This window comes from Bufo bufo, chromosome 6 (assembly GCF_905171765.1).
Source record: "Bufo bufo chromosome 6, aBufBuf1.1, whole genome shotgun sequence".
In the NCBI taxonomy this organism is placed as follows: domain Eukaryota; kingdom Metazoa; phylum Chordata; class Amphibia; order Anura; family Bufonidae; genus Bufo; species Bufo bufo.
In genome coordinates this window covers 77,479,234-77,491,743 of record NC_053394.1, presented here as the reverse complement: position 1 = coordinate 77,491,743, position 12,510 = coordinate 77,479,234, and the positions used below count along the sequence as shown (strand labels likewise).

At 39.6% G+C, this 12,510-nt stretch overlaps 1 protein-coding gene across 1 annotated transcript; it reads left to right on the top strand.

The window, feature by feature from the left end:
- Positions 1-330: 330 nt before the first annotated feature.
- LOC121003324 (intelectin-1-like) lies at positions 331-12,216 on the top strand. Its single transcript, XM_040435063.1, has 8 exons — positions 331-449; positions 572-638; positions 1,795-1,959; positions 3,659-3,906; positions 3,997-4,155; positions 11,589-11,709; positions 11,785-11,888; positions 12,038-12,216. Exons 2-8 carry the CDS (start codon positions 578-580, stop codon positions 12,188-12,190), a joined length of 1,011 nt encoding a protein of 336 aa, XP_040290997.1. The 5' UTR covers positions 331-449; positions 572-577; the 3' UTR covers positions 12,191-12,216.
- Positions 12,217-12,510: the final 294 nt, after the last annotated feature.

Sequence of the window (12,510 nt, the reverse complement as noted above, 5' to 3'; positions counted from 1 at the left end):
GACATCTAAAGGGTTAAATGTCTGTGATCAAAGTTGTCTCCAATCATGAGAACTGTATTTGGTTATTGTGCTTGCGCAGCTTCTGAGTGGTCGCCATGATTTAAGTCCTGACATATGCCATACATGTACTGCGAATGTTGGGAAGAGATGAAAGCTGGTGCTTTCATATAATAAATAATATGATCAAGTTAGAACACTAAATGCATGTCCTTGTATGTCGAATGTCATATATTCCCAAAACAACTAGAAAACCATCAATCTTTATTGAATTGTCATTGATGCCTTCTTTAATTCCCCCACAAAGCAGAATATGAAACAACCCAAGACTTTTCTATTGCTCGGTGAAAGAATGTAGTTGAGCTGGTTTAACCACAATCATGCTATAAAAGCTGACAAATTTCTGAGGAATCAGAGACCTTCAGTGTCACATTGGAAGTGCCTCTGAGTTGGTAAGACTATTTTTGTCTGTTAAAATAACCCACAATAGCTGTTATATCAGGGCATTATCACATTGTTCTTGTATTACATGTATTATTACAATATCAGCTTGCATTTTTATCTTTTTCTTTAGTGGAAAATGTGGTTACACAAGCTGGTAGTCCTTACTTTGGCACTATCTGGAGTATACTCCAAATGTGGTGAGTATTTTTGGCTTAGATTTTAGGTTGGAAATGATGACATATGGAATTATTTAACTTATCTGTGACAATATATATTTGTTCAATGAAAGTTGCATTTCTGCGAACCCACAATTACTAGAACGGGGGTACTAAATCCCTGTTTGTCTTCACTGAGTACTGGACTTGCCTGTTTCCACCTGCCCCATAGAGAATGAATGGAATGGGCAAGTACATACTTGACTTCCACTCCATTCAAACTGCTATCCTTCTCTTCAGATAGGTGCTAAATGTTGAATGTGGGAAAATTCCTTTAAGGCCTCATGCACACGACCGTTCCGTTTTTTTGCGGTCTGAAATTTGCGGAACGGAACAGGCGGCCCATTGTAGAAATGCCTATTCTTGTCCACAAAACGGACAAGAATAGGACATGTTATATTTATTTTGCGGGGCCACGGAATGGAGCAACGGATGCGGACAGCACACGGAGTGGGGCCGCATCTTTTGCGGCCCCATTGAAGTGAAAAAAACTGCGACTCGGATGCGGACCAGAACAACGGTCGTGTGCATGAGGCCTTAGGCTGAGTTCACACTTCAGTTCTTTCCATCAGTTACTGTGAGCCAAAACCCATAACGAAGCCTACACAGAGATCATATATAATGGAAAGATTTTCACCTGTTCTCTGTTCTTGACCCACACTTAGTTTTGACTACAATGACTGATGGAAATAATTGATCAAATAACTGTGTGAAATCAGCCTAATGGTCCATTCACACGTCCGCAATTTCATTCCGCATTTTGCGGAACGGAATTGCGGACCCATTTTTCTCTATGGGGCTGCACGATGTGCGGCCCGGCTCCGGAAATGCGGACCCGCACTTTCGGGTCCACATTTCCTTTCCCGAAAAAAATAGAACATGTCCTATTCTTGTCCGCAATTGCGGACAAGAATAGGCATATTCTATTAGTGCCAGCGATGTGTGGTCCGCAAAATGCAGAACACACATTGCCGTGTCCGTGTTTTGCGGATCCGCAAAACACATTACGGACGTGTGAATGGACCCTTAGTCACTGGTTAACATTCAGTACAACAATTTGTATATTTGTTACTCAATGTTGCGTAAAGGGGAACCCATAACACATACCAATAAAGTACACTAACCTTATATTTTTTAGAAGATGCCTCTATTTCCGAGAAAAAACAAAATATTCTGAACCTGTTGGCGTGTTGGGATGAAAGCTCTGAAAGTGACTATGGGTCTTATTCTGGGAGTCCTACTGGTGGGTACAGTGTATACAGGAGCTGCAAGGAAATCAAGAACTCTGATAAACATGCAAAAGGTGAGGATATACACTATGTAAATGTACAGTGAAAATGCAAGCAATTTTTACATTCTAATTTTTACAAGTTTATTTTAAAACACTGAGAGAAGCTCACAGAGCATGCCGATTCCATGAATACAACGTTATTGCTAAATACAGTAGCATAGTAGCATTCGGCATTTGGGCAGTTTTATTGTCCTCGTGTTATAACAATCAAATCTGACAAGAGCAAATATATAGTAGTGTTAAGTGCAAATATTCAAATTACGAATATTTATTGCGAATATAGCAACTTCGAGAATTCACGAATATTTAGAATATAGTGCTATATATTCGTTATATCAAATATTCATCTTTTTTTATCCATCTGAACACATGATTCCTCCCTGCTTCTTGCTTGTGGGCCAATGAGCCATTGGCCCACAAGCAAATTAAGCAGGGAGGAATCAAGACTTCAGATGGAAAAAAATGACGAATATTCTAAAAACAAATATATAGCACTATATTCTACAGGGTGGGCTATTTATATGGATACACCTTAATAAAATGGGAATGGTTGGTGATATTAACTTCCTGTTTGTGGCACATTAGTATATGTGAGGGGGGAAACTTTTCAAGATGGGTGGTGACCATGGCGGCCATTTTGAAGTTGGCCATTTTGAATCAAACTTTAGTTTTTTCAATAGGAAGAGGGTCATTTGACACATCAAACTTATTGGGAATTTCACAAGAAAAACAATGGTGTGCTTGGTTTTAACGTAACTTTATTCTTTAATGAGTTATTTACAACTTTCTGACCACTTATAAAATGTGTTCAATGTGCTGCCCATTGTGTTGGATTGTCAATGCAACCCTTTTCTCCCACTCTTCACACACTGATAGCAACACCGCAGGAGAAATGTTAGCACAGGCTTCCAGTATCCGTAGTTTCAGGTGCTGCACATCTTGTATCTTCACAGCATAGACGATTGCCTTCAGATGATACGAGATGTGCAGCACCTGAAACTACGGATACTGGAAGCCTGTGCTAGCATTTCTCCTGCGGTGTTGCTATCAGTGTCTGAAGAGTGGGAGAAGAGGGTTGCATAGACAATCCAACACAATGGGCAGCACATTGAACACATTTTGTAAGTGGTCAGAAACTTGTAAATAACTCATGAATGAATAAAGTTACGTTAAAACCAAGCACACCATTGTTTTTCTTGTGAAATTCCCAATAAGTTTGATGTGTCAAATGGCCCTCTTCCTATTGAAAAAACAAAAGTTGGATTCAAAATGGCCAACTTCAAATGGCCGCCATGGTCACCACCCATGAAAAGTTTCCCCCCTCACATATACTAATGTGCCACAAACAGGAAGTTAATATCACCAACCATTCCCATTTTATTAAGGTGTATCCATATAAATGGCCCACCCTGTATAGTGCTATATATTCTTTTTTGACCCACTTCTCATTACGCGATTTTTACATTGCAGATTTTTCGGAATCACGAAAATAATCTTATGCGATTTTTACATTGCAGATTTAATCTCAAATATATGACGAATATTCTAATACATATTCGCGAAATATTGCAAATTCTAATATTGCCCATGCCACTCATCACTTAATTATATAGCTCAATAAAAAAATTGCATACGGTATAAATCCATTGTTTACTCTAGCCATGGTCCAAAGAAAAGTTGTGCACCATTTAAAGTAAAAAAATTTTTTTAGATGGGATATATACGCTAACCACTGAAGATGGAGTGTCATACCAGACCTACTGTGATATGACAACCAATGGAGGAGGTTGGACATTGGTGGCAAGTGTCCATGAAAACAATATGTTTGGTAAATGTACAGTGGGAGATCGCTGGTCCAGCCAGGGAGGAGACGATATCAACAACCCCAAAGGAGATGGCAACTGGGCCAACTATGCCACCTTTGGTCTACCTGATGGAGCTACAAGCGATGATTATAAGGTGAAGAGGCAGATTTATTCATATTCAATTGTAATCTTCATTAATCCTGTATAATCTGATCTACACTTTTACTCTTGTTTGTTTTAATAGAATCCTGGCTATTATGATCTTACTGCTGAAGACCTGGGCTTGTGGCACGTTCCCAATGATACACCCTTGACACAGTGGAGGAATGCCTCTCTTCTGAGATACCGCACAGACAATGGCTTCTTTAAGCAAGAAGGTGGTAACCTCTTCAAGCTGTACAATGTAAGTCCTCCAACATACGTAGAAATATGCTACAGATTGGCCATAGACCTTACAGGGAAATTTCCTGGTGGGCCGATTCCTAGGGGGCCACCCGCAACCTCCTCTCTGCCACTGGCTTGGTACATAATGAGCTATCAGTGGTTATTAATGCTGTGAGAATCAGGTACTCATGTACCCAGCCAGTGACCGCACATGCCCTCCTGAATTCAACTGCTGTGGCCCACATCTCACCTCCATATCTTAATCAGAGACAACTGATGTCATCTATTGATGGCCAACACAGAGGGAAAGATTTTGGGACAATATATTGTGCTGCACTGTGGTTTATGGTATTTTGCTCTGTTGGCATTTTTTTAGTATATGTTTTGTGCATGTAAAATCCATTCTAATCATTAAAGTCTTTGATATACAAAAGTAATTTCAGCTTTATGAAATGCTACACAGATCAAGACACATCTTGTTGTATTTAGGCATGGTTGGTAGCACTGACCATAGATATAATGTGTTAACACAAGAATTAACCATCAGTTATTGATGTATGTACATGTGTGGGGAGATTTACTGTTTAATATTTGGAAAGTGTAGAATTAGACTAGAGAGTCTTAAAATATGCCAATTTTCTTACAGCGGTGCATGCTCATTATTACGTTTGGTAAACTCTGAGATGATTTTGTCTAACTTTACAATCAACTTTACTTTACTTTTCATCATCTATAAGTTGGATGATCACAAAAAACATAATTATGTGTTTTTAATATATATATATATATATATATATATATATATATATATAGAGAGAGAGAGAGAGAAACCAAAAAAGGGTCACAGCAGCACAAGACCAGAATCACGGGTGCAAGTCCTCTCAGCCGCAGGCTCAAACGGCTATAGATGAGTATAGTATCCAAAGAATAAGGCAGCACTCCAGATAAAATGAAAAAAGTGGATCCTTTATTCCCCTCTGTGCAACGTTTCAACCGTCTCAATGCGGTCTTTCTCAAGCATGCTTGAGAAAGACTGCATTAAGACGGTTGAAACGTTGCACAGAGGGGAATAAAGGATCCACTTTTTTCATTTTATCTGGAGTGCTGCCTTATTCTTTGGATACTATATATATATATATATATATATATATATATATATACAGTACAGACCAAAAGTTTGGACACACCTTTTCATTCAAAGAGTTTTCTTTATTTTCATGACTATGAAAATTGTAGATTCACACTGAAGGCATCAGAACTATGAATTAACACATGTGGAATTATATACATAACAAACAAGTGTGAAACAACTGAAAATATGTCATATTCTAGGTTCTTCAAAGTAGCCACCTTTTGCTTTGATTACTGCTTTGCACAGTCTTGGCGTTCTCTTGATGAGCTTCAAGAGGTAGTCCCCTAAAATGGTTTTCACTTCACAGGTGTGCCCTGTCAGGTTTAATAAGTGGGATTTCTTGCCTTATAAATGGGGTTGGGACCATCAGTGGCGTTGAGGAGAAGTCAGGTGGATACACAGCTGATAGTCCTACTGAATAGACTGTTAGAATTTGTATTATGGCAAGAAAAAAGCAGCTAAGTAAAGAAAAATGAGTGGCCATCATTACTTTAAGAAATGAAGGTCAGTCAGTCAGCCGAAAAATTGGGAAAACTTTGAAAGTAAGGGCTATTTGACCATGAAGGAGAGTGATGGGGTGCTGCGCCAGATGACCTGGCCTCCACAGTCACTGGACCTGAACCCAATCGAGAAGGTTTGGGGTGAGCTGGACCGCAGAGTGAAGGCTAAAGGGCCAACAAGTGCTAAGCATCTCTGGGAACTCCTTCAAGACTGTTGGAAGACCATTTCAGGGGACTACCTCTTGAAGCTCATCAAGAGAACGCCAAGAGTGTGCAAAGCAGTAATCAAAGCAAAAGGTGGCTACTTTGAAGAACCTAGAATATGACATATTTTCAGTTGTTTCACACTTGTTTGTTATGTATATAATTCCACATGTGTTAATTCATAGTTTTGATGCCTTCATAGTCATGAAAATAAAGAAAATTCTTTGAATGAGAAGGTGTGTCCAAACTTTTGGTCTGTACTGTATATAGAAAAAGAAAGGACACCGCAGCACATCCGTAGGTGAAAAATGTGGATCTTTATTCACCCTTGCGACGTTTCAGTCCACTTGCTGGGACTATTATCAAGCAATGCATCATACAAAATTGTGGGGATTTATGTGGTCATATCAAATTAACATACATAAGTGGTAATTAATAAAATATACAAGAAATGTGCAACAGAATATCTCATATACAAATGAGAGGAACATCATGCCTGGAAGACAATATAATCAATACAGATATTTATGTAAAAAACATCCAGGTATTAAGATATTTCAAAAACATAGTATAATATACAAGTGACAATCAACAAAATATAATAATCATCACCTGTGTAAGTGCAGGTGTAGACAGGCCCAACAAGGAATCAGGTGAGCTCAATGGCAGGCGGATACACTATCGCGGATAACACTGCATGGATACGGCGTCCCGGAACTAAAGCTGCGCATGTCCATGATGTCACTCCAGGGACAATCACATGATCCCCTGTGAAACATGGAACTGTGTCTGCGCATGTCCGTGAGGTCATCCTGGGAATAATCACATGATCCCATACAGAGACATCACCTGACACGCCGCATAGCAGTTTATTGTAATGAGACGTCAAATGTTGATGCAAGTGTATTTAATCAATATGTATCAAAGGTATCGGCTATTAAATCAGGATGTGACACCCCGGGTAAAGTGTCGGGTGACGTGCTGTCTTGCGATGCACTGTCATCCGAAAATTATGAGTAGAGGAGGAGGAGACCAGCGGCAGCCGTTATCCTCCCGTCTCTCTCACTAAGTAGTAACCCTATCAGGTGAAGAACATCCAATATAGCCATACAGTAGCGCTCGCAAACATATTTTAACAAAATCTAATAAATATGCAGCTGTCACGGGATGAGTCGTGCATTTTCTAGAGTATCCACCTTCCTGTTGAGCAAAACCCTTCAATCCAGGGGTCCTATAAGTGATAAAAATAAAAAATATATTATCCAAATATATTTAATAAAAAAAGGACAAGTTCTTCAATACATGAGCCGACAAGGACAGAACAGTGGGAAATCATATAAATAGCCATGGCTTATATTCGACATTCAAACCCCCCGGTTTAACCGTTTGTAATTTAAAAATCCATTCGGATTCACGTTTTTTAAGCATTTTCATGCGGTTACCGCCAGTTCGCGGTAATGGGACATGGTCAAGGATCATAAATTTTAAGTCACCTTCAGCATGGCCCATATCCACAAAGTGGTGCGAGACAGGCAAGTCCTTGCGTTTCTTGCGTATAGAGAAACGGTGTTGGTTGAAGCGGGACTTAAAATCGCAAGTGGTCTCGCCCACATACAATAGCTTACACGGGCACCACAAAACATAAATTACAAAACTCGAATCACAGGTCAAATAAAATTTGATAGGATAAGGAACCCCTGTGAGGGGATGAATAAAGTTACGCCCCTTCACCATGTATTTGCAGTTTACACAGTGGAGGCACGGGTAACTACCAGTTTTTTTAGGAGCCAAGAATAGTTGACGTGCACCTTTTTGTGGGCCTATGTCATTTTTTAAGTTACGGACTCTTTTATAAGACATAATCGGTCGAGTTGAAAATTCTGGGATATTCTGGGATATTTTTATGTTCTGTGCCCAGAATCGACCAGTGTTTGTTGAGAATTTTGTTAATGTAAGGGCTAGCTTCACAAAAAGTAGATACAAAAGGTATTTTCTGGGATTGATCCCTCTTGGTACCCTGAAATAGTTCACTTCTCTCTTTCTGGTTAATACGTTTTAATTGCTGTTGCAATATAGAGGTCGGATAGTGCCTTTGTTTGAAACTTTGTGTCATATTGTCAAGAGTTATGTCTAATGAGGATGGATTACTGACAATTCTTTTTGCTCTAATGAACTGGCTATACGGTAATGACCGCACCATCGTCCGAGGATGAGCACTGTCAAACCTAAGGACGGTGTTGCGGTCAGTAGGTTTAGTATAGACCTCAGTGCTTAACACAGTACCCGTGGGTCGAACATTGACATCCAAAAAATTTATCATATTATCAGAGTATTCCAGCGTAAATTGTATATCGGGAATCAGGCTATTTAAATAGTTATGGAACAATTGTAGCTCCAATGCTGTGCCCGTCCAGATAACAAAAATATCATCTATGTATCTCCACCACCTCAGCACATGGCTGAAGTGGTGGGACACATAGACATATTGCTCCTCCAAAGGAGAGACGACCATGTTGGCGTAAGTGGGGGCCACATTCGTCCCCATGGCCGTCCCCCTAATTTGCATATAATAATCATCTCCAAAGAGAAAATAATTATTATATAAAATCAGTTGTAATAGAGCCAGAAAAGTTTGTGCCTCTATAGTGTAATCAGAGTTTTCCAAAGCAGATTTCACAACGGCCATACCAATGTTATGCTGTATCGAAGTGTACAGACTGACGATGTCGAAGGAGGCCAAAATGGCGTCCCCAGGCATCGTCATGTCTGCCAACTTTGTCAAGAAATCAGTTGTATCTTTCAAATAAGATTTGGAATTAACTACATAAGTTTGTAGAACTTTATCTAAAAAGATAGAAGCATTACTGAGTAAGGAACCACGGCCAGAAACTATTGGTCTGCCGGGAGGACATTGAAGGTTTTTATGAATTTTTGGTAATAGATAAAGTAACGGAGTAACTGGATGGTCTATCTGTAGGAACTCACTTAGTTGATCATCTATGAGGCCTATTTGTGTGTATCTATTAACAAGTGACTTTAATTCTCGCTGTATGTCAAATTTGGGGTCCCTTTGGAGTTTAACGTACACGGCAGTGTCAGATAACTGACGGGCAGCTTCTGCTAAATACATAGAGGTGTCCATGACCACTATCGCACCACCCTTGTCGGCAGACTTGATGGTGAGAGAGTGGTCATGGATTAACTGGTCAAGTGCCTCTAATTCCTGTTTGGTCACATTTGGATGTTGAATGCGATCAAAGAAGCCCGAATGTTTTAACTCCTGTATGTCTCTCAGCACCGCATCTGAAAATACCTCAAAGGCCTTGGAGGATATTTGTGGGGAAAAATCTTTTGTCACGCGTAGTCCCCAATTAGACAAACATAATTCATGCATAGACTTAGTAGTGATACTCTGTACATCTTGGAAGTGAATCTTAAGTTTAATTAATCTAAAAAAATATAATAAATCAGCTTCCAGTTCGTACCAATTAATAGCACTAGCTGGACAAAAACTAAGACCCTTTTCTAGCAATTGTAATTGTGTCGGAGTCAACAAATGAGAGGAGATATTTACCACAGTCCGTTCGGTCAAATGTTGGTCTTTCGCAGGGTTTTCTGACTTCTTGTCTTTACGGTATCGGTTTCTGTGCCGACCGCCCCTTCTTGTGGTTTTCTTGCGTTGATAGGTTGAGGTCCTAAAAAAGTGGCAGGATTACTGGTGTTCGATTCATCACGCTTCTTTCCTCTCTTTTGTCCTTGATTGAAGTTCTGTCGATTACCATCAGTCCAATTATATATGTGGCCCGTTGTATAGTCCATTGTGTCTCGTTGCCATTTCCCTCTTTTTGTTTCCTGAATCTCGCATTTGAGCTTATTCAAGTGGGGTTGAAACTTATTCAAGTATTCATCAAAGTCCTGTGTGGACAGAGTTGCCTTTAAGGAGGCCTTCTCCTCCGTCTTACTCACTGTTGTGGACATCAATTCTTTACGCATAAATTCAATGTTTAAAAGCATCAAGTCCAAAGAGTATTTATTGGAACTACGTTCATATTAGGAACGAAACTCCAAGTCATGTGAGTACATAGAGGATCTCGGTTGTATACGCATGCCTCTGGGTATACGATTAGTTTTAACATATTCAACCAGGGTTGTGGAATGCAATTCCAAAGTAAGACATTTTTTGGCATCACGTTCGTACCTCTTTTTGATATCCAGCAGTGAGGGAACGGAAAGGAAGTCCACATCGCCCGCACAGGTCTCCACAATCCTGTCCTTGTCGGCCTCAGTATATGAAAAAATAGCGGGTGAAAACTGATTAAACAGCAGATCCATAGTTACCAGATGGTGTGTAATAATAGTGCTGGAAGTAAAAAATGGGTGCCAGCTCCTGCGGTATAATGCAGACAACGTAGAATCAGGGCAGCACACCTGGTGATGAATAGATGGGTGCCAGCGGTGGAAACACCTTACCAAGGTGTATAATATAGAAAAAGAAAGGACACCGCAGCACATCCGTAGGTGAAAAATGTGGATCTTTATTCACCCTTGCGACGTTTCAGTCCACTTGCTGGGACTATTATCAAGCAATGCATCATACAAAATTGTGGGTATTTATGTGGTCATATCAAATTAACATACATAAGTGGTAATTAATAAAATATACAAGAAATGTGCAACAGAATATCTCATATACAAATGATTTAATAGCCGATACCTTTGATACATATTGATTAAATACACTTGCATCAACATTTGACGTCTCATTACAATAAACTGCTATGCGGCGTGTCAGGTCATGTCTCCGTATGGGATCATGTGATTATTCCCAGGATGACCTCACGGACATGCGCAGACACAGTTCCATGTTTCACAGGGGATCATGTGATTGTCCCTGGAGTGACATCATGGACATGCGCAGCTTTAGTTCCGGGACGCCGTATCCATGCGGTGTTATCTGCAATAGTGTGTATCCGCCTGCCATTGAGCTCACCTGATTCCTTGTTGGGCCTGTCTACACCTGCACTTACACAGGTGATGATTATTATATTTTGTTGATTGTCACTTGTATATTATACTATGTTTTTGAGATATCACAATACCTGGATGTTTTTTACATAAATATCTGTATTGATTATATTGTCTTCCAGGCATGATGTTCCTCTCATTTGCATATGAGATATTCTGTTGCACATTTCTTGTATATTTTATTAATTACCACTTATGTATGTTATTTGATATGACCACATAAATCCCCACAATTTTGTATGATGCAGTGCTTGATAATAGTCCCAGCAAGTGGACTGAAACGTCGCAAGGGTGAATAAAGATCCACATTTTTCACCTACGGATGTGCTGCGGTGTCCTTTCTTTTTCTATATTATACACCTTGGTAAGGTGTTTCCACCGCTGGCAGCCATCTATTCATCACCAGGTGTGCTGCCCTGATTCTACGTTGTCTATATATATATATCCATCCTGACAGTCTGATATTGAGGATAAGCCATCAATATATAAATTATAGAGAAGCCCATTAATACTATTTGGAAAGTCCTGCCGTAGGACAGATTGTGAGCCTTTTAGCATAATTTAAACAAAATCTTTTTTATTATCTCTTAGAAATACCCAGTAGTATATAATGTTGGTGGCTGCCTTGCACAAAATGGACCCGCTGTTCCTGTAGTGTATGACCGTGGAAGTGCTGAGAAGACAAAGTCATATTATTCACCCAAAGGAGCAAGTAAGATCCTGTATAATTATATTGTAATATAATGCACAGTGAAGAGGACCTTCATACTGATAACTGTTTCTGCAGAGGAGTTCACTGCTGGTTATGTCCAGTTCCGGGTTATTAATACAGAAAGATCTGCCCTGGCTCTGTGTGCAGGAGTGAAGGTGACAGGATGCAATCCAGAACATGTAAGTATTAGAACTGGCTAAACTCCATTCATATAACTTGAATTATTATCTATTAATACATTTTATAGGTTTAAGGCTCCAGTAATACTGAGTATGTTGTGTTACACCCAAAGCAAATAGCAGATCTAATCTTCTTCTTACACTTCCAGCATTGCATTGGTGGAGGAGGCTACATCCCAGAAGGATTCCCCAGGCAGTGTGGTGACTTTGCAGCATTTGACTGGGATGGTTATGGAAAACATATTAGATGGAGTACCACCAAGGAGATAACTGAAGCAGCCGTCCTCCTCTTCTATCGTTAATGTATGCAAGTTGTCTATTTTGTTAACATTTTTAAAAGTAATATGTCAGCAAATTGCATTTCCATAAATCCCTGAAGCATTTTTACACTTTCTTGAAACTAGAAAATGTTGGGAAAATAAAATAATAAAATGACTATGACCTGTAAGAGGGTTTTTTTTTTCATGAAAGTTTTAGTAAAGAAGAGGCATGTGTAAATTGGCAGATTGTGAAAGAGAGCTATGTGAAGTAGTTTGAGCGGAAATGGACAAGAGGTACAATAAAGACTGGAGAAATCTGAAGGCTACATGAAGGCACATCATGGGTATTGCTGCTCTATTGG

Coding starts and splice junctions, on each gene's coding strand:
- LOC121003324 (XM_040435063.1), top strand. CDS start 578: ATGTGGTTACACAAGCTGGTAGTCCTTACTTTGGCACTATCTGGAGTA. Junction 639..1,794: donor TGGAGTATACTCCAAATGTG/GTGAGTATTTTT, acceptor TATATTTTTTAG/AAGATGCCTCTATTTCCGAG. Junction 11,889..12,037: donor CAGGATGCAATCCAGAACAT/GTAAGTATTAGA, acceptor TTACACTTCCAG/CATTGCATTGGTGGAGGAGG.